General features: G+C 35.5%; 1 protein-coding gene across 2 annotated transcripts in view; it reads right to left on the minus strand.

The window, feature by feature from the left end:
• Positions 1 to 324: 324 nt before the first annotated feature.
• The window catches only part of CFHR5 (complement factor H related 5), a 28,340-nt gene continuing 4,335 nt past the window's right edge, over positions 325 to 24,329 (minus strand). Inside the window, exons 4-11 of one of the 2 annotated variants that reach the window (XM_021682503.1) lie at positions 24,198 to 24,203; positions 17,932 to 18,102; positions 16,430 to 16,612; positions 16,131 to 16,310; positions 9,501 to 9,677; positions 5,122 to 5,304; positions 2,027 to 2,209; positions 325 to 695 (exon numbers count right to left, since the gene is read on the minus strand). In XM_021682503.1, the coding sequence (XP_021538178.1) occupies positions 499 to 695; positions 2,027 to 2,209; positions 5,122 to 5,304; positions 9,501 to 9,677; positions 16,131 to 16,310; positions 16,430 to 16,612; positions 17,932 to 18,102; positions 24,198 to 24,203 (1,280 nt within the window). In that variant the 3' untranslated portion in view covers positions 325 to 498. The remainder of the gene's footprint in view (positions 696 to 2,026; positions 2,210 to 5,121; positions 5,305 to 9,500; positions 9,678 to 16,130; positions 16,311 to 16,429; positions 16,613 to 17,931; positions 18,103 to 24,197; positions 24,204 to 24,329) is intronic. The other variant, XM_021682504.1, reaches the window with a different exon arrangement.

Consider the following 24,329-nt stretch of genomic DNA (forward strand, 5'->3'; position numbering starts at 1 on the left):
AGTACTGAGTTGAGGCCCATGCTCACTTTCTGTGGGTACTATGTGTATAGGAGACCTAGTGCTACGATTTGCCAGATAAAATGTAGTCCACTTAATCAGTGAAGCACTGCTCTCAGCTTATAAATTTGTGAAACTCTGAAAATCCAAGTTCAAAATAAAACTGAGATAAACAACACTTGAAAGAATAAGGAAAATAAGTATAGAATTGACTACATAATGCATACTTATACATATAGGATTACTTTTTTTTAGATTTTATTTATTCATTTGAGAGAGAGAGGGAGAGTGAGTGAGAGAGAGCACAAGCAGGTTGAAGGGCAGATGGAGAAGCAGACTCCCCGCTGAGCAGGGAGCCTGATGTGGGACTTGATCCTGGGACTTGATCCTGGGACTCCGGGATCATAACCTGAGCCGAAGGCAGTCGCTTAACAACTGAACCACCCAGGCACCCCATGTAGGATTACTTTTAAAATTATATTCAGCAAAACTATGCTGGTTTCATTCACACATGGGATATTCAAATTTCCCTTCATGACAGAGTACCCGAAGTGACTGCATTGATGTCTTTGCTCTATGTGGCCATTTACAGTCAAATTCAACAAAATCCCCCGTTTTCACATAAAGTTTTTTGATGTCTTTATTTCTTAACTGTATGTTATTTTTGTTCATGTTACCTTCAGAAATTATACAAGCATCTGAAAGAAGAAATAATAAAAAATAAATTATTAATAATATAACTTTTCCTTTCCAAGAATAGTGAAATTTCATCTAAGAATATTTTGGAATTAAATAAAATTATGAAAGAATATTAAAAGCTAATATTTATTGAGTTTGCCAGGTACCGTTCTTAGTACTTTGTATGCATTTTCTCTAAATACTGCACATCATTTCCCTGGGCTACATAAGAGGAGATGGGGACTCAGAGAGATGAGTAATTTTTCCAAGGTCACATAATTTAGTGAGTATTTTGAGCCAGAATATGGACCTGGCAGTTTGACTTCAGAGCCTATGCTCTTAATTACTATGCATTATATACCTATAATCCCAAATAGGATTAAATTAAAATGTTCTATTAGGATCAATGTTATTCACCCTCCTTTCCCAACTCAGGGTCCTCTTTTACATTGTTTCCAAAATATGCACAGTGTGAGCACATGAATATATTAACTTCTTACCAAATATTATAGTAAAAATAAGTTTATTTCCATCTAACAGATATATGGTACAGAAAGTGGGCTGAAGAAGACAACAATATATATAAAAACCAATCATCTCTTTAAGTATTCACTTAGCATATTCTTGAAGGTAACTATAAATGAGACCAAAAATTCTACTAGCTATTATATTGCTTGTTTAGAGCTCCTTTTCTACAAACTAATTATTGATGGTTCTTAACTTTTGTGAAACCTTGATTTCTGTAGAAAAGCAGTGTTACTTTCCGCCACCATCCCCCCCTCCCCGCCATGATCAGAGTCCACTCATTCTTTTTCAAATTCAGCATTCTGAGAGGTAGCATTCCCCTGCGTAAATAGCACACCCTGGTACTACTAAGCAGTATGTTCTCTACAGCCCATAATCTCTGATATAGGAATTATTCAAAGTTGCTGAAATAAGCCCAAGGTTAAATCTGAGGAGCCATCCTAGCAGTGGTAACCATAAGGAACTTCTTTTAGTACCTAGATTTGTCCAAGCCCAGGAGATTGTAAGATACATTACCAAGTGTTTTCCTGGTAACATATGATAGACTAGTCCTTATACTGTTAAGAAGAGGTTGACCTTTTTTCTCCCTGACTTTTCTGTAGACATGAGAGGCCACCAGAGCATCTGGCTTAAATACATGAAATTTGGAACCAGATTGCTGTGTCTGAATCCTAACTCCACCAAATACTCATCAAGTGGCTTGATCAATGTCAGACAGGTTTTCAGCTGAATTCAATTTAAGTAAAAGTCATCCTATGAAATTAGTCCATGAAAATTTTACTATGAATATCAAATATCAGACTCCAGGAGAATATGAAGAACTCACCTATGCATTTTGGTGGTTCTGACCACTGTCCATTTCTGCATATTACATCTATGGAGCCCCGAAGCTCATAGAAAGACTGGCAACGATACTGGACTGTTGATCCTGGAGGATATACTGATAATGGGAATGATGTGATGTCTCCATTGCTAATAGATGGAGGGGGACCACAGTATTGTGTAGACTCTGGAAAATAAATAACATTTATGTGTTGAGAGAAAACCAACATGTACTTTAAGTGAAGTAGTATAAATAAATCTCCTTATATCTTCAATGTCTTATATGATGTCTGAGAGCTCAAGTAACTCATAATTTCTGTGATACAACCTCATAACCAAAAAATACTATAATGCTTCCTTTTACCCTAAAGTAAAATACTCTTAAGTATTAAGTGTATCTGTATTATAAGGGCATGCAAGTATAAGTATTAAGAATAGTTTTTATTTAAAGCATGATGAAGAGATAAGTAAATCTGATCTGGTCTGTTGCCCACCATCTTCATAAAAATTTTTATTTAAAGAGGAAAGGTAAAAATAAATAACTCCCTTTCCATTTCTATTCTCTGGGACTACTGTTATTTTATGCAAATAGCATGTGCCTATCAGTACATGATCATAAACTTAGTTTTACTGAAATGAATTATTGACATACTACTTTCCATTTATTTTTCTGATTCCAAATAATAGCATCTTTCTCTGTCAATAAATGTTTCAATTTCATGTTAAGAATGGCTGGGATAGGGATGCCTGGGTGGCTCAGTCAGTTAAGTGTCTGCCTTCAGCTCAGGTCATGATGCCAGAGTCCACATTGGGCTCCCTGTTCAGTGGGGAGTCTCCTTCTCTTTCTGCCTCTCACCCCACTCTCATGCTCTCTCTCACTCTCTCTCTCTTTTAAATAAATAACATTTTTTAAAAAAATGAAAAAAGAATGGCTGGGATACAGGGGCGCCTGGGTGGCTCAATTGGTTAAGCGCCTGACTCCTGATTTCTGCTCAGGTCATGATCTCAGGCTCGTGAGATTGAGCCCCACATTGGGCTCCATGCTCAGTGAGGAGTCTGCCAGAGATTCTCTCTCCCTCTTCCTCTGCCCCTTCCTCTGCTCTCTCTCTCTCTCAAATAAATAAATAAATCTAAAAAAAAAAAAAAAGGAATGGCTGGGATACATTCCATTGTGTTGATTTGTCTTCCCATATTCACCAAAGATATAGATAAGAAATGACAAATACTCTTATCCCAAATAACTTCTTCTTCCTCTTGTTTCATTGAGTTACTACTCCTGCATTTTTCTCAGACCAACTCTTTCATGTGGGCACAAGATTCCTTCCCCTTTAAATTCAGCAAAGACCCTACTCCATGAATTGTCCCCTTTTGTCTGTATTATCAATTTCTCCTTACCTGCCAAATCACTCATCAATATACAAACATGCTGAAAACGTCACAACAGAGTAAGGTAAAATTTCCATTTATCCATACCCCCTATCTAGCTACTGCCTCATTTCCCTATTCCCATTAGAGCAAAACTACTTGTTCCCTATCCTCCCTGATCTGACTTTATAACCCCACATTCTCTCTTGAACACACCGCAATTAAGTATTCCCCCCTGCTGAAGTACCTCTAAGCAAAGTTACCAATTACTTCAGGTAGCTAAATTCATTGTTCAACTATCACTCACTTTGTCTAGCTCTAGGCAGTCTTTGACATGTTCGCTGTCCTGTTGAACGACATTTTGCAATATGTCCTTGGCATTGCTTCTGGGATACCAGCTCTGGTAATGTGATTTATGATAAATATTTGGTCTTTCTCCCCATTGCTGGCACAGAGATCCTAAAACCCTTGGGATTTCCTAAGTGATGAGAGTGGTACATGTGTCTTTTGTTATGTAATGAGATAAATTTTGGAAAACCCATAGGTAACCTGAGGATAGGCTGGTTGCTAGGACTAACCATGTGATTAGAAGGTGGAACTTTCAGCCCCATCCTGATGTGTGGGGAAGGGAGAGGGGCTGGAGGTTTGAATCAATCACCAATGGCCAAAGGTTTAATCAATCATGCCTATGTAATGAACCCCATAAAACCCCAAAAGGACAAGGTTCTGAGAGTTTCTGAGTTGATGAACTTTTGGAGATGTGGGTAAAGTGTGGGCTGGAGAGAGCATGGAAGCTCTGTGCCCTTTCCCCATACCTTGCCCTATACATCTCTTCCATTTGGCTGTTCCTGAGTTAAATCCTTTTATAATAAACCTGTAATCTAGTAAGTAAAATGTTTCTCTGAGTTCTGTGAGCTGCTTTAGCAAATTAATCAAACCCAAGGAGGGGGGTTGTGGGAACCTCCAATGTATAGCCAGTCAGTCAGAAGCACAGATGACAATCTAGACATGCGACTGGCCTCTGAAGTGGGGGTGCAAGGAGTAGTCTTCTAAGACTGTGTTCTTAACCTATGAAGTCTGATGCTATCTCTGGGTAGATAAGATAGTCTCCGAATTTAGGTGAATTGTAGGACACCCAGCAGGTGTCCTAGACTTGCTTGTTGGATGTGGGGGAATCCCCTATACACACACACACACACACACACACACACACACAATGTAATTGTGTCCTAGAATCATTTTATCAGCCTTCACTAGTTTTCTTCCACAACCCTATCTGGGTGCTCCTCATTTCCCAGAGCTCTAATAATGGAGAGTTTCCAAGGCTGTCCCTTTGACCTCCTCTCTTATTTGGCCATTTGAATTCTCTATGTGGTCCCATCCAGTTCTATAGCTTTAGATATCATCTGTATACTAGCAGTTGCCAAATTTACATCCTAGCCCTGACCATTTCCAAATTGCCCATTATACGTCTTAAGCTGCATATCAAGTAAATATACTTAATAGAAGTGGGTATCTCAAGTATAAACTTATTTCTTCTGTGGCCACTGTTGGAAGTACCCCATAGAGAAACAGTTTTTAAAAGTGAGAGAACTGGGTTACTAGATGACAATTTAATGCTTTAGAATACAGTGCAATAGATAAATCATAAGTTCTTTTTCCTGTTCTTTAGATAAAGCAAAGAAGATTAGTAAACACTTTTTTGTAGCACTATTTAGAAAAAAAACTACTAACCAATACACTGTGGTAATGACTGCCATTGTCCATTTTCACACACAATTTCTCTTGGTCCGTGAAGTAGATAATTTTCTTTGCAGAGAACAGCTACTTTTGCTTTATCCCAATAATTCACTGTGGTTAGCATATTCTGAGCATTAGGTATCTGAGGTGGAGGTGGGCAGAATTCTTTCCGTTTTTCTAAAAAAGTTTGGAATTAAATTATTTCATTAACAAAAGCTAAGGAAAGCAGCTCAACAACATAATGCTGTTATAATTTCAGTACAGTGGAACATCAAATAACTAGTAACTCCTTCTCTATGTGTGTGTGTGTGTGTGTGTGTTTGTGTATGTATACATATGATGGTATAGTAAAAATATAATTTACCTTAACATAGTTTATGGTTTGCAAAGCACTTCCATGTTATAACCACTGGATTAAAATTTGTATTTAAATAAAAATATTTGAACACATAACAAAAATTAATAAATGACACTACAAAATTCCTCAACAAAGAGGAAATGAGACACTGAAGTAGGAAAATTTCTGCATAATAAACTGCCCCATCTATCTACTGAATGTGCCTGGTCTTCTTTTCATGTGCTAACCATAGCTTGTCCTCTAGCCTGTGATTCAGACTTCACTAATTGAAAATGTACAATAACAGTAATATCAGGCTAATCTTTTTTTTTTTTTTTAAGATTTACTTATTTATTTGAGAGAGAGAGAGAGCACAAGTGGGAGGGGCAGAGGGAGAGGGAGAATCCCAAGCTGACTCTGTGCTGAGTGTGGAACAATAAAACAATAATTCCATTCTTTTTTTCCCAAGATTTTTTGTGTAGATTTTGCCAAGATGAAGAACCTGACCAAGAAATACTGTATGGAAAGGGAACTCAGGACTCCAAAGAGAATGCAAGGGGAAGAGAGGTGTGCGACCTGAAGTCATCTCAACACTGAGCGTGCGGTAGACAGACTTCCTGGATGCTTTATTTAGATTTTCTTGCCCTAACATCAGATGTTAGCAGGGCACTTGGAAAAGATAGACACGTTTTTTTTTGTTTCTGAGCTCTTAGAAATTTTAACAGTCATGCCGGCCTTCATTCCACCTGTAAATATTCTTTAAAAACTCTGCTATTTTATTTACGTTTAAGTTTCTGATGGCTATCTCACCCTCTCACCATTCTAGGAAGGATGAAAGCAGCAACGTGACTTTCTTTTTTCCTTGGAGAGAAATTTCTGGAATTTCATTTATTGGTTTCTTAGCTCTCTGATGGACTTTTTTTTTAATACTGTAATTTTATAGTTTATCTTGATTTTTCTTGTTTTCAGGGTATAAGTAACATTATCTTCTTCCTTTTCTTAATAAAAGAAACTAAATTCTACAGCTATAGTAAAGTTACTCTTGTGGCCCAGCTTGTTTCATCATTTTTCCTTTTATCCTACCACATATATGTAATTTCCAGTTTTTATTTTCTACTCTAAACACACACATATGAATCCACATTTAATATATTATTAGTGTCTGTGAATTTATTTTTTTAGCATTTATAAGGGCTATGCTATAGCATATTGTAAGGCAACCTGCTTTTTTCATGAACTATGATGTTTTAAGACCCATATATGTTTGTATATACAATACAGAGCATTAAAAGAATATTCTTATTTCTTTTGCCTAGTCTTCCAAATTCAATTATACCAAGATGTAAAGTGAGATGATAGGGGCGCCGGGATGGCTCAATCAGTTGGGTGGCTGACTCCTGATTTCAGCTCAGGTCATGATCTCAGGGTCCTGATATGGAGCCCCCTGTCAGGCTCTGCTCAGCACAGAGTCTGCATGGGATTCTCTCTCTCTCCTTCTGCCCCTCCCCCTCCCCCATCCCTGCTTGTGCTCTCTGTCTCCAAAAATAAAATAAAATAACATAACATAAAATAAAATATAAAATAAAAAAGTAACATGATAAACAACTTTTATAACACATGCCAAGAGATTATAAAATATACTCTGCCACCTTTAAACTAGTATTACAGACATGAGAAGCTAAAGAAATGAGTTTTAAAGAGCCAGTAGTGAAGGTTTCTTTAAGAAGTGCTGTCTGTATATCATGGGAGAGAGAAGGGAAAACTCCCATTGAACTTAAGCCAAGTGAAAGTAGAAAGCTTCTAAACAACTGTTATAGAATTAATGGTACAGGGAATAGTCTCTGACCCACATAAAATTTAAGATGAACTGAAGTGGTCTGTCTGATAAAACTCCTAAAGACATAGCCTCAGTGGCTAGAAGTGAACCCATGGGAAAAGGCCAGCTGTGGGTTGTCTTAAAAGGGCTCTCCCCGAAAAGTCAACTGTGGGGAGTAAAATAATTCCAATGGAGAAATGGACTCAAAATCCAGGGCTGGTAGAGTTTTGCCAAGGCAAATACTCCTGGATGAGGGAAATCTCCAGAAACATCATTCTCCCAAGATCTGTAAATGCCCTTTTCATGGTATTTTCCTTTTCAATTATGTTTTTAATTTATTTTCAAAATTGTATTCTTATATTATTTTTCTTATATTTGTATTCTTGTCTGCTTTTTGGTTATAGAAATGCATATTTGGACCTGTCCACGATTCTTCTTGACTAGAGTAGACTTGATTAGAAGGTCTATTTATTAATCTTTTCCAAAATTAGTATTATTTCATGGATCAGCTATAAGTAAAATATTCTATTTCATTCACACTGCTTTTACTTTTATTATCTTACCTCCTAATATCTGGAGTTAACTTTTCCTAACTTTTGGGGAGATAGATAGATATCTCCAAGGCTATGATGTCACCCCAAATTTTGGGTAGGTTGCATCTCATAGGTTTTACTATATGTTCTTACAACTATCATATAGTTCTTAGTATTGTAAACACTGTATTATCAAGTCATTTGGAAGTGCATTATTTCACAAATTGAAGGGTAGGGGAGTAGATAAATGTTATTATTTTAAATATTATTTCTTTGTGGTTATAGAAAGTGATCTATAGGGTATTAATATTTGAAACGTGTGAGAATTATTTAATGCACAGTAAGTGGTTGATTTAAGTAAACATTCCAGAGGCATAGAAAAGGTTTTAAAATTCTTGAAACTCTCAGAACAATATTTCTTCCTTACATAAAAATAAAAATATATTCAATAAAGAAATTTAATAAAAATAAAAACATTTTACTTCTTTTATTTTTTTAAAGATTTTATTTATTTATTTGACAGAGAGAGACACAGCGAGAGAGGGAACACAAGCAGGGGGAATGGGAGAGGGAGAAGCAGGCTCCCCGCAGAGCAGGGAGTCTGCTTCTCCCTCTGACCCTCCCCCCTCTCATGTGCTCTCTCTCATTCTCTCTCTCTCAAATAAATAAATAAAATCTTAAAAAAAAAAAAAGAATTAATACTTCATCTTGCTGATTGGTATATATTTTATATGATTTCTTTCAAAGGATGATTTCAAGTGGTAAATTCTCTTGGTCTTTCCTATGTTTAAAAATTTCTTTATAATCATCATAATCACATGTAATCATAAATAATTTGGTATAGAGAACATTTGGTTGCCAATTACTTTCTCTAAGCACTTTGGAGATATTACTGTGTTTATTCTGGCTTCTTATATTGCTGGTGAAAAGTCTGAAGTCTACTCTGTTTTTTCTATTTTATTGTCATTTCTCTGTAAGAACTCTATCTTCTCTATGTCTGGTTTATTTAATTTAACATGGTGCCCATTTTATAATTGTTTGTAATTTATAGTCCTGTTACTCAAATAATTTGAAAATAAGCCTTTGAGGAATGTGAGATTTAATCTTATGAAAATAATTTCTTAATCAGATCATTTTTCTTCCCTATTTTCTACTTTTGGTCCTTCACAATGTCATTGGGTTTTAGTTGTTTCCTAATGTCATTGAAGGTTGAGTTTTTGTTCTATTGTTACAGTTCTTTTTTTTTTTTCTTTTATAATTTCAAGAGTTTGTAATAGAGTAAAAATGGGCTTACTCTATCATCTTTACCAGAAGGCAAGGGTTTTTAAATGATAATATTTGTCTGAAAATAGTGTTATGAGTTGTCTCGAACTTCATCAACTTAAAAATTACATGTTGGAGCACCTGGGTGGCTCAGTTGAGCGTCTGCCTTCAGCTCAGGTCATGATCTCGGGGTCCTGGGATTGAGCCCCGTATCAGTCTCCCTGCTTGGCAGGGAGTCTGCTTCTCCATCTCCCTCTGCCTCTCCCTCCTACTTGTGCTCTCTCTCTCTCAAATAAATATATAAAATCTTTTTAAAAAATTACACATCACAATAAATAATTTAATTTAAAAACATACTGATTACAAGAGATATTTTCTGATAAAGATGTAACAAGGTCTACAAAATCTTTAAAACAAACCTTACCTCTGCAGTCTGGTTCAGGATACCATTTCCCATTTATGCAGACTGATTGCATGTATTTGACCTCCCCCAAACATCTGTAATTTATTCTGGCACTATGATTATATTCACTCATATATGGTTTCATCAGTACTCTTCTATGAAGCATTGGTCTTCTGCAACTCTTAAGTTGGTTTGTTGCTATAAAAAATTCATATATGATAAGAATATTGAGCAGAAACTAGCAATTATTTCAATAAAACATCTGAAATATTAATGGTATAATTAAATTATGTTTGATGCCTTCAAGCAATATCACATAAAGCTGTTCTTAATTTCATTGCATGGACTATGCTGTTGAAAAAGAAAAAAGGAAACAAAAACCTGTATTCCATCTTTGAATGACAGAAAAATATGTCGAAGTCTTTTTGGGAAATGGGAGTGCAAGATGGATTAGTCTGGTCCAGGGTCTTGACTAGTGGACAGTCCTTATAAACTTCATTCAGCCTATTTTTTAAAGGCCATGAAAAGGCATACGTATGTGATTGTTTTCCACTAAACTATGTTAAATAAATGTTCTCAAAACATTTCAATAATAAAAAGAGCTGATGCATGAGTAAGTCTGTGGGAAGTACAATCTCAGGAGAGAGAAATCTGGATGTCTGTTCAATTACTCCCACATTTCAGAAGCTTAGTAAAGACCCTGACTTAATAAGGCAGAGTAAGCTCAAAGGAAGACCACCCTGATGACAACACTCAGAACAAGCATTTACAATGGGCCACTTGCTTGTCTAGGTAGTTTTTATTGCCGTAATTCTTCCCTATTGTCCATAAATATATAGATCATTAATGGAAACTTTCCTGAGGGTGTCAAAGGATGGGATAATGAGACATAGATTGCTCTGCTACTTCTCTCCATTTATGTGTTTTTCTCCAATAATCCCTATTTTTACATTTACTCTATGTGATGCTAGTGATTGGATGTCTGTATTCCCCTTATATAAAAATTGTTGACCATGAACATACCTAATTTACACCTTCTTATAACAGAGCCCAGGCTCTTGGGGTTGGAGAACATTCCCTGCAGATCATCATGAGTGAACAGTGACCAGGTATCTGCAACAGCTATAGTTTTCATCCCCTGGAGTGGGGAGGCCGGTTGATAATCCAACCGGCCTCCCCACTAGATGGTGGGGAAGAGAGTGGTCCTGGGTTTTCTACTTTAGAATCTTGAAGAATAGCAACAGAGTCTGCTAGTCTTTAAAGCTTAAAATTAAAGGCTTGAATATATTGGGATTGCTGGACATAGGACAAAGGAGAACAGTAGCTGAGGACATCAGGAGAAAACTTGCAAACACTTATGCTTTATGTCTGAAAGCCCAAGGACTGCTAGAATGCAGGGTGAAAGAGCAGATCACACAGGCTGGTGGACTGATAGAAAAACCTGAAATGGATTTTACTACGTCTGTGGAAGAATCATGTAGACAAGCTAATCAGAAAATCTAGAATAGAGTTAAAAGAATTAGAGGAACAGGAAGAGCAAGGATCAGGTCTAGTTCCTAGATCATGTATCCAACTCTTTCTCTAAGAGGAGACTCCAAACACCCCAGAACATAATGGGACTTAGGCTACATGACTATTGTTTTGGCTGTTATTTCTGGACCAGGCAGAGGAATTTTTACGAGCTAAAGCAATAAAATAAAAGAGATTAAACTGTAATTATTTATAAAAATAAAACATCCAAATTAATTATTAGAACTAATATGGCAATTCAGCAAGAATTGGACCAATATACAAAATTAAATTATAATCTTGCATGTAGAAAGTATAACTCTTCATATATATAAATTAATAGAAGATCTCATTTGTTTTATCAATAGAATCCCAAAGGACTTAGGGAAAAAAATTATTTAGAAATAATTTTCATGAGGTTTGATATAAGACCTGAATAAATAGATTAAAGCATTATATTCATGAGAGGAAGAATCAATAATAAATAAAATTGATTACAGTTAGCTGAATTTATAAATTTCATACAACCCCAAACAAAATTAAACCAGAATTATCAGAGAACTTGGTTTTAAAATACAGATGGATTGGGATATTTTAAAGAATAGCCAAGATGATTCCAATAATTAAGTAATAAAGGTTGTTATAATAATAATGACTTTTCCATATTAGCATAAGAATAGACAAACAGGTTAAGGGAGCAGAATAGATAATCTAGAAATAGATATATTTATAAATAGGGTACTAGTAAATGACATATGGGGAAATAAATATTAGTAGAAAATAGAACAGACAATTCACTTAGTATTGATATAGTTTTCCACATAGAGACAAACAAAAGCACTCTAATATAATGTAAATATATCAGATAGATTAAAGAAATCTTAGTAATGAGATCATAATGCTTAGAAAAAAAGGGAGTGTCTTTATGCACCTAAAAAAGTAAGGGATTCTTCAATAAGATACATATACATATACAATTGAAGATAGGAAGATTGATAAATGAGTTTAAACAAAACCTTCCAATGAAAAAGACATCACAGAAACATTACAATAAAACAAAAATACTTTAAAACATTTATAATATAATTATGAGAATATTCAGTTCAGAACTCAAATAAATCTTAAATCAGTAAGAAAGTACAAAATAAAAGAAAAATGCTCATTGCACAGAAGAGAAAATCCTAGCCGCCAACAGATACTTGTATTGATGCTCAATATTACTATTATTCAGAAAAATAAAATTAAATATGAGATCATGATTTTGACCCATTGACCTAGAAACAATTAAAAAATATTAAAATATCAAGTGGTGACAAAGAGGAGTAAGGTCTCCGTATATATTTGGCAGTACCTTGTAAAGTCAAAAGTATCTACAACCCAAATCCATTAGCTCCACTTGTAGATGTATACTTAAGGAAACATTGAAGCATGTCTTTTATACCAGGACAAAAATAAATAATTTCCATTTCCAGTAGGGTAATGAAGTAATAAAACAAGGTACATTCTTAAGGTAGATTACAACACAGTAAAATTACAATGTTGAAGGAAAGAGCATTTTGCAAGTAGACAATAATTGTGTAAGTTTAGGAAAAAAACACAAAAATCTCATCCTACAGGTTTAAAAAAATAATATATATATTACTTATATATATTTATAAATAAGTACAAATTCTACTCAATTGGGATTTCCTTCAGGAGGATGATAGGATAATGGATACTTCCCTTTTTCTTCAATGCTTTTATTTAAATGATTTATTCTATTGCCAAGTATTTGAAGAAAATAATGTCAAAATGTAAATTCTGAATAGTGGAACATGAATTTTTTACAGCATTCTCTTTGTTTTTTCCCCATTTTTTTCAACTTTAAGCAAAAATTAAATCAAAGTACCTCAGCTATGTCTTCTCATCTAGAACCTCTCTGGGTCTACAACTTGTGTAGGCTGAGGAGGAGAGATATGAGGACGAGTTTTGAGACATTAAAAATGTCAAATAAAGCCTATACGGACTTCCTATGTGTATGAAAAAGTCTAGACCAACAGAAAGTAGAGTGTAGGCATGTGAGACGAGAAAAGAAAGCTGTACCAAATGGACCATGCCCCAGAGGAGGAACCTATGGAATAAAAACCCAAAATAATTATGAAATAAGTTACTGACGCAGAATCTTAATACTTTATGTAAACTTAAGTGAATGATTACTAAGGCAGTGAATTAGAGATTGGGTCCCTACAGACGGGCCCTGCCGTTCTGACACTATACAATCTAAGTGGGAAGACAAGTATCTAACAGGTACAAGACAATGTGACGTGATAAATGTACAGTCAGCACCATGGAGAGACTATCTCGTTCTACTAGAGTTTTGAGATCAGAGTGGGTAGTGGAAAATGAACCCAGAGAGGTTTCAGAAGTGAGTGAATTTTGAGTTGAATCTTGAAGGTGAATAGTTTTACATGTGATTAAACTGGAGAAAGATAGGAGGGTTCCCCTTTCTCTGCATCCCCGCCAACATCTGTCGTTTCCTGACTTGTTCATTTTCGCCATTCTGACTGGTGTGAGGTGGTATCTCATTGGGGTTTTGATTTGGATTTCCCTGATGCCGAGCGATGTTGAGCACTTTTTCATGTGTCTGTTGGCCATTTGGATGTCTTCTTTGGAAAAATGTCTGTTCATGGCTTCTGCCCATTTCTTGATTGGATCATTTGTTCTTTGGGTGTTGAGTTTGATAAGTTCTTTATAGATTTTGGATACTAGCCCTTTATCTGATATGTCATTTGCAAATATCTTCTCCCATTCTGTCGGTTGTCTTTTGGTTTTGTTGACTGTTTCTTTTGCTGTGCAAAAGCTTTTTATCTTGATGAAGTCCCAATAGTTCATTTTTGCCCTTGCTTCCCTTGCCTTTGGCAATGTTTCTAGGAAGAAGTTGCTGCGGCTGAAGTCAAAGAGGTTGCTGCCTGTGTTCTCCTTTAGGATTTTGATGGACTCCTGTCTCACATTGAGGTCTTTCAACCATTTGGAGTCTATTTTTGTGTGTGGTGTAAGGAAATGGTCCAGTTTCATTCTTCTGCATGTGGCTGTACAATTTTCCCAACACCATTTGTTGAAGAGACTGTCTTTATTCCATTGGACATTCTTTCCTGCTTTGTCGAAGATTAGTTGACCATAGAGTTGAGGGTCTATTTCTGTCTTGATGATGACAGCTTTGTAATAGAGCTTGAAGTCTGGAATTGTGATGCCACCAGTTTTGCTTTTCTTTTTCAACATTCCTCTGGCTATTCAGGGTCTTTTCTGGTTCCATACAAATTTTAGAATTATTTGTTCCATTTCTTTGAAAAAAGTAGATGGTATTTTGATAGGGATTGCATTGAATGTGTAGATTGCTCTAGGTAGCATTGACATCTTCACAATATTTGTTCTTCCAATCCATGAGCATAGAACGTTTTTCCATTTCTTTGTGTCTTCCTCACTGTTGGTGGGAATGCAAGCTGGTGCAGACACTCCGGAAAACAGTATGGAGGTTCCTCAAAAAGTTGAAAATAGAGCTACCATACAACCCAGCAATTGCACTACTGGGTATTTACCCCAAAGATACAAATGTAGGGATCCGAAGGGGTACGTGTACCCCGATGTTTATAGCAGCAATGTCCACAATAGCCAAACTACGGAAAGAGCCAAGATGTCCATTGACAGATGAATGGATAAAGAAGATGTGGTATATATATACAATGGAATAATACGGAGCCATCAAAAGGAATGAAATCTTGCCATTTGCAACGACGTGGATGGAACTGGAAGGTATTATGCTGAGCGAAGTAAGTCAATCAGAGAAAGACATGTATCATATGACCTCACTGATATGAGGAATTCTTAATCTCAGGAAACAAACTGAGGGTTGCTGGAGTGGTGGGGGGTGGAAGGGATGGGATGGCTGGGTGATAGACACTGGGGAGGGTATGTGCTATGGTGAGCTCTGTGAATTGTGTAAGACTGATGAATCACAGACCTGTACCTCTGAAACAAATAATACGTTATATGTTAAAAAAGAAGAAGAAGAAGAAGATAGCAGGAAGGGAAGAATGAAGGGGGGAAATCGGAGGGGGAGATGAACCATGAGAGACTATGGACTCTGAGAAACAAAGTGAGAGTTCTAGAGGGGAGGGGGTAGGGGATGGGTTAGCCTGGTGATGGGTATTAAAGAGGGCACATACTGGGCGCCTGGGTGGCTCAGTTGGTTAAGCGACTGCCTTCGGCTCAGGTCATGATCCTGGAGTCCCGGGATCGAGTCCCGCATCAGGCTCCCTGCTCGGCGGGGAGTCTGCTTCTCCCTCTGACCCTCCTCCCTCTCATGCTCTCTGTCTCTCATTCTCTCTCTCAAATAAATAAATAAAATCTTTAAAAAAAAAAAAGAGGGCACGTACTGAATGGAGCACTGGGTGTTATACACAAACAATGAATCATGGGACACTACATCACAAACTAATGATGTAAGGTATGGTGATTAACATAACATAATAACAGAAAAAAAAAAGCAGCTGTACCATTATACATCCCCACCAGAAATTTATGAGGTTTCTAATAGGTATCCTAGTGGGCGGGAAGTGATATCTCATTGTGGTTTTGATTTGTATTTTCCTAATGACTAATAATGTTGAGAATCTTTTTATGTGTTTGTTATAATTTTTATTATGTCTTCTTTGGAGAAATACATATTCAAATCCTTAAAAAAAATGGAGAAAGATATTTCAGGAAGAAAGCAAAGGCACAAATGAGGAACGGCATGGAGATTTAAAAGAACATGGCTTATCCAGAAGCTAAGGAAAATCAGTTTTGCATAGCTCCATCACATGGTGAAGATGAGATGCAACAGTAGATACCTGGAAAAAAGCAATCTGATATTATTCTGAAGCAGAAGTCCCAAACTCTCTTGGTTCACAGAGCCCTTAGCATCTCAGTAATTTTGCACAGTGTACATAAGTCAAAGAAAATCTTTAACAATTCATTTTTTAAATAATTAGGAGCAAAGAATTTAACATCTTATATCCTAATTATTTAATACCTTATGGGCACCAGCATGTGCTGGTCTAAATATATTTATTGATTTAAAAAATTATGAACAATCAAATACAAAAGTAAGAAATGTATTCTCACCAACACACTTAGGAAGTTCAGTCCATGTTCCATCAATACAGGTAATTACATTATTTCCAATCATTGTATGTGTATCTCTGCAATTCAGCTCCACAGAAACACCATGTTGAAAGGGAATAATAGAGAACCGGGCATAGCCATTCTTGAGGTGAGGTATGGAGCCACATGCTTTAACTTGTCCTAAGAAAATGTAATAAAAGATCTGCTTGCTTTTAAAATATTTTAAATCGTTTTATATATGTATTTATATATAAGTGCAAAGTTTAAACTGTTCTGTTTAAATATTAACATCTATTTACCAACGCAAGTGGGCAAATTTGTCCATTCTCCATCGATGCACTGTATTTTCTTAGGCCCTGTCATTAGAAAATAGGGAGGGCACTCATATTGCACCATCTCACCGTGTCCATATTCTTCTTTCCGTCTCTCTTTTATTGTACCATTGGGGAGTTGAGGTGGTTGACCACATGACTGTACTTTTCCTATCATTAAAAAAAAAAACTATTTAAATAATGCTTAAAGAGTCTAATGAATCTGGCAAAATGTGGAATTACTGTTTTGGTTGACCTAGAACTAAATTACATTTTTGCTAAATTCCTATTTTTTTTAGGTTTGCTTTTTACCATGTACATAGTGTAGTAACTATTCTTTTTCTCAAACATTGACTTTTTATTATAAATAATTCTGAACAAATTAAAGAAAAATGAACACATATACTGATCACCTAGATATATATTAATGTTACATTTTGCCCAATTTATTTAATTTTTTTTGCAAAGTAATTTATTTAAGATTTTACTTATTTGAGAGAGAGAGAGAGTGCACAGAGTGAGAGAGAGAGAGAGAGAGAGAGAGGGCACAAGCAGGGGGAGGGGCAGAGGGAGAAGCAGACTCTCCACTGAGCGGGGAGTCTGATGCCAGGCTTGATCCCAGGACCCTGGGATCATGACCTGAATGGAAACAGACACTTAACCGACTGAGCCACCCAGGTGCCCCAAAATAATTTAAAGTAAATGACAGACATAGTAAAATTTTACTTCTAAATTCTTCAGAATGCCTATCTAAGAAATAAGGACATTGACCTGCATATACAAAACACCTTGTTGCATTTCTTTAAATTAACAATAATTTTTAATGCCATCTTACATTTTTTTCTATATGTAACTATCCTGATTGCCCCAACCCCCAATATTTTGCAGGTTATTATAACCAGGATATTAATTGTGCCCTGAAGATTTTAAAGTAGTTCAATAATCTGGATATCGTATAAAAGTAAGTAGTTATTGAATATGTGGTATGATATATATATATGCAATTATATTTATCACATATGTTTTTATTAATTAATATCTATAAATATATAAAATAATTTTATCAAATATTTTTAAAAAGTAATGTCATCTGAAGCAAGTAACAAATCATTGGTTTATATTGAATAATTCATATGTTTATTTGATTACTTCTTGATTACTTAATAAAATATAACAAGACCCATACAATATTTTTTAAAGTATGATTTTTTATTGAATTTGGGGGGAAATCCCTAACACTTCCCCGTTCTGGCAATTATATTTTGATCTATAAAATTCCATTATACATTTCAAAACAGAAGTAGAATTACCCCTTGATAAAGGAAACATAAATAATCTACAGCCCAGCACCTCCTCTCCTTCTCAGTTAAAATACTACCTTTGCCATTTTTTTGCAATTTGTCAGATTATATATATAAGACCAATAAAATACATAGACATTAATATAAATTGATATAAGTTGTTTCATCAGTTCTAAAATAAATATTGACCTTTGCATGTTGGAAAATTAGGTGACCATCCAAAGTGATAGCATTGAACTGAATCTGGTCCAACTCTTCTGAGTCTTTCTCCACAGTAAAATTGCAACACATCTCCAGCATTGTATTTTGCTTTTCTTGGATAAACATCTAGATTTGCTTTTAAAACTGGAAGAAGACATTCTATATTGAAAATAAAATAAAAGTAAATAAATATATGTGAAATAATCACTGCAATATTAAATTTAATACATGCTATTAAATAGCAGGGGGCTTCATACCCAGAGGCACTTATATTCTTACCTTCAAAAAAACCCCTAATTATTTACACCCAACAAATATGTGTAAGCCCCTTTAGAGAAATTAGGGTTGAACAGCAAGGTAAAATTTTGTATGACAATCTCCTCAGGACTGTAATAAAATAAGTCCCGAGCAATCATATAAAGTAAATTATTTCATTTATTTATTTAACAATAAAAGTTTAATAACTTTTATTTGTCTATAAAACGGCATATGAATAGTTTTCACAGATCACATGAAAATCAGTTTTTCAAGTAGTAACAATTAAAGTGCAACATATTTAATTAAATGATAGGTATGTTTAAAAAGTTAGTACCTGGAATGGTCCAAACAAGAATTATGTCTAGTACATTTTAAGTAGGAGGGAACATTAAAAAGCAAATAATTCCTAACTTTACAAATGGGGAACTGTATTTAGTATATGGACTTTTTAAAAAACACATGGCCAAGTTGCTTCTAGGTGTTCGGAATCTTTCCATTATACCCAACCACATCTTTAATATCTTTCTAAAAACCAATGCATTATGAATACCTTCTGATTCAAGTAAAAATGGATATATAAATAGATAGATAGATGAATATATATGTATATTTTTCTCATTTAATCTGTTATTCATGGTTCATCTCTTAAAATTAGATATTGAAATTCACATGTGAAAATATAAATGACAGGGGTGCCTGGGTGGCTCAGTTGGTTAAGCGTCTGCCTTTGGCTCAGGTCATGATCCCAGAGTCTTGGGATCGAGTCCCACATCAGGCTCCCCCCTCAGTGGAGAGTCTGCTTCTCCCTTTCCCTCTGCCCCTCCCACTGCCCATTCTCTCTCTCTCAAATAAATAAATAAAATCTATTTAAAAAAAGAAAATATAAATGACATTCAAGACAAATACTCTCAATAAATCAAGCATATATCACAAAAATATGATGAAATATTTTCTAACTAAATCTCAGAAATATTATTTAAACTAGACAGTTTTATGCATTGTTATTGGCAATTGAATACTTTAATAACAGTTTGTTCATATCCCTCTGAAATGTGACTCACTCAGTTTTATGAAAAATTGCACCCCTGTATCTCTGTATTTTATTCCAGAATTTTGCATGACAATTCTTTTTTGGTTGTTTATATTCCCTTTCTAATCCAATTGCAAAAAAAAAAAAAAACTATTGAAAATAATTGATCTTGGCTGATGTAGGATTTTTTAGCTGATTTATTCAAGTATGGTTATTACATGGTATTATAGACAGAACCATGGCCTCCCCAAAATGTCCATGTCCTAATCCCTGAAACCTGCAAATATGTTACCTTCCTTGGCAAAACAGACTTTGTAGATACAATTAAGTTAAAGACCTTGAGATAGAGAGACTATTTTGAATTATTTGTATGATAGTGGACCCAATGTAATCAGAAGGGTGCTTACAAAAGGAAGCAGAGGTGTCAGAATCAAAGTAGGAGTTGTAGCAACAGAAGCAGAGATTGAAGTGATATGAGGAAGGGCAGTGAGCCAAGAAATGCAAAGGGCTTCGAGAAGCTGTAAAAGGCAGAAAACAAATTCTTTCCTAGGACCTCCAGAAGGAACTGTGATTCAACATCCTTGATTTCAGGACTTTTGACCTCCAGAACTGTAAGATAATAAGTTTGCATTGTTTTAAGTAATTAGGTTGTGGTAATTTGTTACAGCAGCAGGAGAAAACGAATATATATGGGAAAAAATGTACAGCCATATTTAAGGAAGGGTATGATTTGGCATGACCTGAAGCCATTCTGTCCTGCATTTAAGTCAAAGACTTCTGTGCCACACCAAGATTGAACTGTAATATAAACTATGGACTTTGGGTGATTATGGTGTGTCAAATTGTTCATCAATTGTACAAATAGAGTGCGCTGATCAGTCAAGCTGGTAATGGGACAGATTATATTGCATGTGTGGGGCAAGGGGTATATCTCTGTATCTCCCACTCAATTGTGCCATGAAACCCAAAAATGCTCTAAAATAAACAAAAAAACAAGTCTCTGACCATAGATTTCTTTTTAAGATTTTATTTATTTGAGAGAGACAAAGCACACACAGAGGGAAAGGGAGAGGGAGAAGCAGACTCCCCACTGAGCAGGGAGCCTGATGTGGGACTCCATCCCAGGACCCCGAGACCATGACCTGAGCTGAAGGCAGACACTTAACCGACTGAGCCAACCAGGTGCCCCAAGTCTTGACCATAAATTTTGAGTTTATAATCAAATGACAAGGAAAAGGATGAAAATCAAGGAGTAAAATATCTAAAGGTGCTGTAGCATGCATAGCAGACTATAACTTGGGTAATGTTTGCCTCGTTTTGAATTATTTGGCAGTTTGAATTCGAGGTAACTTCAAAACAGCGTTCATCTTGGTCGTAAATATTACAATGCATGTGGCATATAAACAACCTTCTTTTGGATGAGCTAAGTGCTTTTCAAAGATCTGTTATTAAATCAATATTTAACATTGGTCTCTTAAAGCTATGTGGAGTCACCTTAAATTTTGATGATTGTTCATTAGGAAACATCTTTCAGTAGAGTCTACTAAAAAGAAATACATTCAGAATTGCTTTTTATTTCCTAGAAGAAAAAGGACTTACCATCTTCACCACATCTTATGGAACCTGTGGTACTTTCATCTCTGTCTTAGATCCATCATGGCATTCACAGTCCAACTTGTCACTGAGTTTAAACCATATGCCCTTACCTTTGTTTCTGGCATTCACGAATACTGGCATATCATAAGACTCAAAGGTGTATTAAAAATCAGCGTCTTATTTCTAATGTTATCCCAAGCACACAACAAGCGGACAAAAACCTCTAATCATTATGTACTAGTGGATAAGTGACCTTTTAGGAAATTTTATTATGAATAATTTAGTAAAAAATGATTTTATGCACATTTTCCTTATACATCAACACCTAAATAAATTATACTATTTTTAAATATACATGGGTATTCACCATATAAATATATATATGTCTATGTATATATCTACCATGTATAGTATATTATATATTCTATTGGTGGTACAGTAAGTGCCTGATGTGTGTGTGTGTGTGTATATGTACATGCATATGGAAATGTATCCTCCTTACAGGAAACGTTAGTTCTCTAGACAGAGACTAAATAGGTTATTACTCACAAAGAGCTATATTGCCAGTTCTCTGAGCTCCAGTCTCTAATCTGTCAGATGCCAACTAATCAGATGCAGTGACAGCCCGAGGTGATCGTTGTGCTCAGGCTGTGGCTCTGCACCATAGGAAAGGAACCTCTGAAGTAAGAGACTTGGAGCTTTTACAGGGTAGCTGGCCCATTGGCCCATCCTCCCCACAAGACAGAAAGGGAAGGAGACCTTTGCTCTGGAACAGAGACAAATTTGTGGGGAGAGAGAGGAAGGTTTTTACTCCTCTGAAACGTAAGCAAATGGCTCCAGAAAGATGTCTCTCAATCTCACTTGAGGGGCATATACTCTAACGTCCAAGGCTTGTTTGCGAATCATTTTCTGGCCAAGTTTGCTAGCACTCTTCGTTCAGAAAGCCTGGACCATGCAGAAATGTGAAAACCTCATAGGAACTGTCTCCTAATAATGGGTGGTAATGAACTTATTAAAGCATAAAATGCATGTAGACGAGTATAAAAATCAGAAGTTCAGTAAGTTTTTACAAAATAAGCACACCTCTGTAACTGCCATCTAGCTAAAACAACAGAGTTATGACTCACATGTTCGAAGTTCCTCATGACCTGTCTAACCACTAACACTCTTCACTGCAAACACCATAGAATAATTTTGCCTGTTTTAAAATTTATGGAATTTTTTTAAATCTCATTTTCATATTGGTGAATGTCAGATTTGTTTTGTTTTGTCAGATCACATTATTTCATTATTTAAATAGATCAAATTTTTAAAGGTTAAGTACACATTTTAAAATCATCTAAAAGGACAAGTCAGTGGCAACATCCTTCTGATAGAATTACTAAAATTTAAAATTTAATTTACTTGCATATTACTTTCCTAAAGACATGAAGTTGCTTAAATATGAATAATATGGATGACTTCTTAAGACTGTAGCATTAAGAGTAAAGTCAATATATTTTTTTAAAACGTGTGATTTACAATGTTAACACTGCCACAAAATTTAAAAGCATATGTATATCATGATTGATTTAATGAAGTGATTAATGATTTTATCAGCATTCCCGCAGCTTATTTTGGGGAACAAAAGGTGTGCAAGCTTCCGAAAAAGTTTAGAACTCTTGTTCTAGATATTTATTTTTCTCTATTCTTTTTCTGTACTCCTATTTTTTCATCTTTCTGAATCTCTCTCCACCATTTCGTTATCCAGTCTTTATTTCTTCCTTTATCACTCTAATTCTTGTTAAAAGCCATTTCTCACTAAATATTTGTCCAGAAATATAACACAGTTGGTAGAAAATAAGAGCTTCCACCACACATGGAAACAATTTAGGGATTTAAAGAAAAATTGTTATGTTTTAATCATTGTTACCTAGAGAGTTTAACATAACTAATTTTGTGGATCAGTGACCTTAGCTCAAATAGGTGATCATTTACTCATGGACACAGAGGTGATTTTTCTCAGAACCCATGTTGGAATCCAGTTGCCTGAATGTCATTGACTTTCCATGGTGTTCTTGATCCAACACCTAACCCTGGATACACAGAATTTTTCAGAGGCTAATGAAGTCTCACAAAATGTACTCAGGAGCCAGCTTGTGTGGGTTACTACTGGTCAAACTGAGTTGTCAGGCCTCTAAAATACAATTGTTGGGCTGACAATTGCCATTATCCCACAAAATGAAGAGAGATGGTTCTCGAGATGGAGATGACAATGAAATATTTATACCATAACTGAAGCCTTATAAATCATGAACCCTGTTCAACCACTGGACATTTCAGGTAGGAAGTCAATAAATGTGTTCTTTTGTTATTTTTCTGTATTAGTCACTTGTAAGCCCCTTGTAATTGAAAGAGATTGTGGCCTAACTGGTAACTGAGTAAGCATTTTAATTCAAGCTGCTTTAAAAAGACTCTATTTTCTAGAAGTTTAAATTTAAATAATGAAGTTCTGGAATAACATTTTTTTTAAAAAGCGTATCATTAGGCTTCATTTCCTGATAAGATAGATTAGCTGGTAACAGCATACCCTCCTATCAGAAAAAACATTAGAAGACCGTACAAAACATATCTCTAAAAGACTGGAAACTATGCAGTGCAAGTCTGTGATGATAAAAAAAGGCGGGGGGGGGGGACACCCAAACCCAAACGCACAGTCTATGACTGTTTCAGCTTTCTACTAGGAGAGCACTTTCCAGACTGTGTTGTGGGGGCGAGGGGTGGGGGGAAGCTATGCAGAGTCCAGGGGTCTTCCTGAACTGAGAAGAGCAAGATCACAGTATTATTAGAGACCATGGTGGCTAGAATGGCTAGAATTTACAGGGCAGAGTAACAGAGAGAGGGTATTATGAGGAGAAAGAGCTAGAAAAGTTTTCTGAAGAGTGTTCTTGAGTCTTTGGTTGAGTACTAAGCTGTGCAAGCATAGGCTGGAATTCCATGAACGATCTTAAGAATGATTGCCAGAAGAGTTGTAAAGATGAGGAATTGCAAGTGTTCACCCAGGTCTGAGAGATGCCTTCATATTATACAGTATCTTAAGGAGTTGTTTTCCAAAGCCACTGACAAATAAGCATAATGCTCACAGGTACAAAATATTTTAAACATAGAAACTGATGGTTTATTGAATTAAGCCTATGAATTTAATATACACACATAAAATAACTATAAAAAACTGTCTTATTCATAAGACATTTTAACTAGGATTGGACTTACATTCACTTAAATAGTCTATTTTCAGTTTAATACTCCAGTTTTAAATAAAGTTGATTTCCAACTAACCTGATAATTTTCATGTAAGCAATAAATGGGTGTTCCTTTAACATAAAGGGACTGCCTTCTAATATTTCTATTTATTGCATGCACCAGATTCGTGTAGGCAGGCAAACTATGCTATTTGTATATCTATCAGACTCAACTGGAACTGAAAAACAAATGCATAATGATAAAAGCCAGTGGTGAAACC

This window comes from Neomonachus schauinslandi, chromosome 6, assembly GCF_002201575.2.
Source record: "Neomonachus schauinslandi chromosome 6, ASM220157v2, whole genome shotgun sequence".
NCBI classification, from domain to species: domain Eukaryota; kingdom Metazoa; phylum Chordata; class Mammalia; order Carnivora; family Phocidae; genus Neomonachus; species Neomonachus schauinslandi.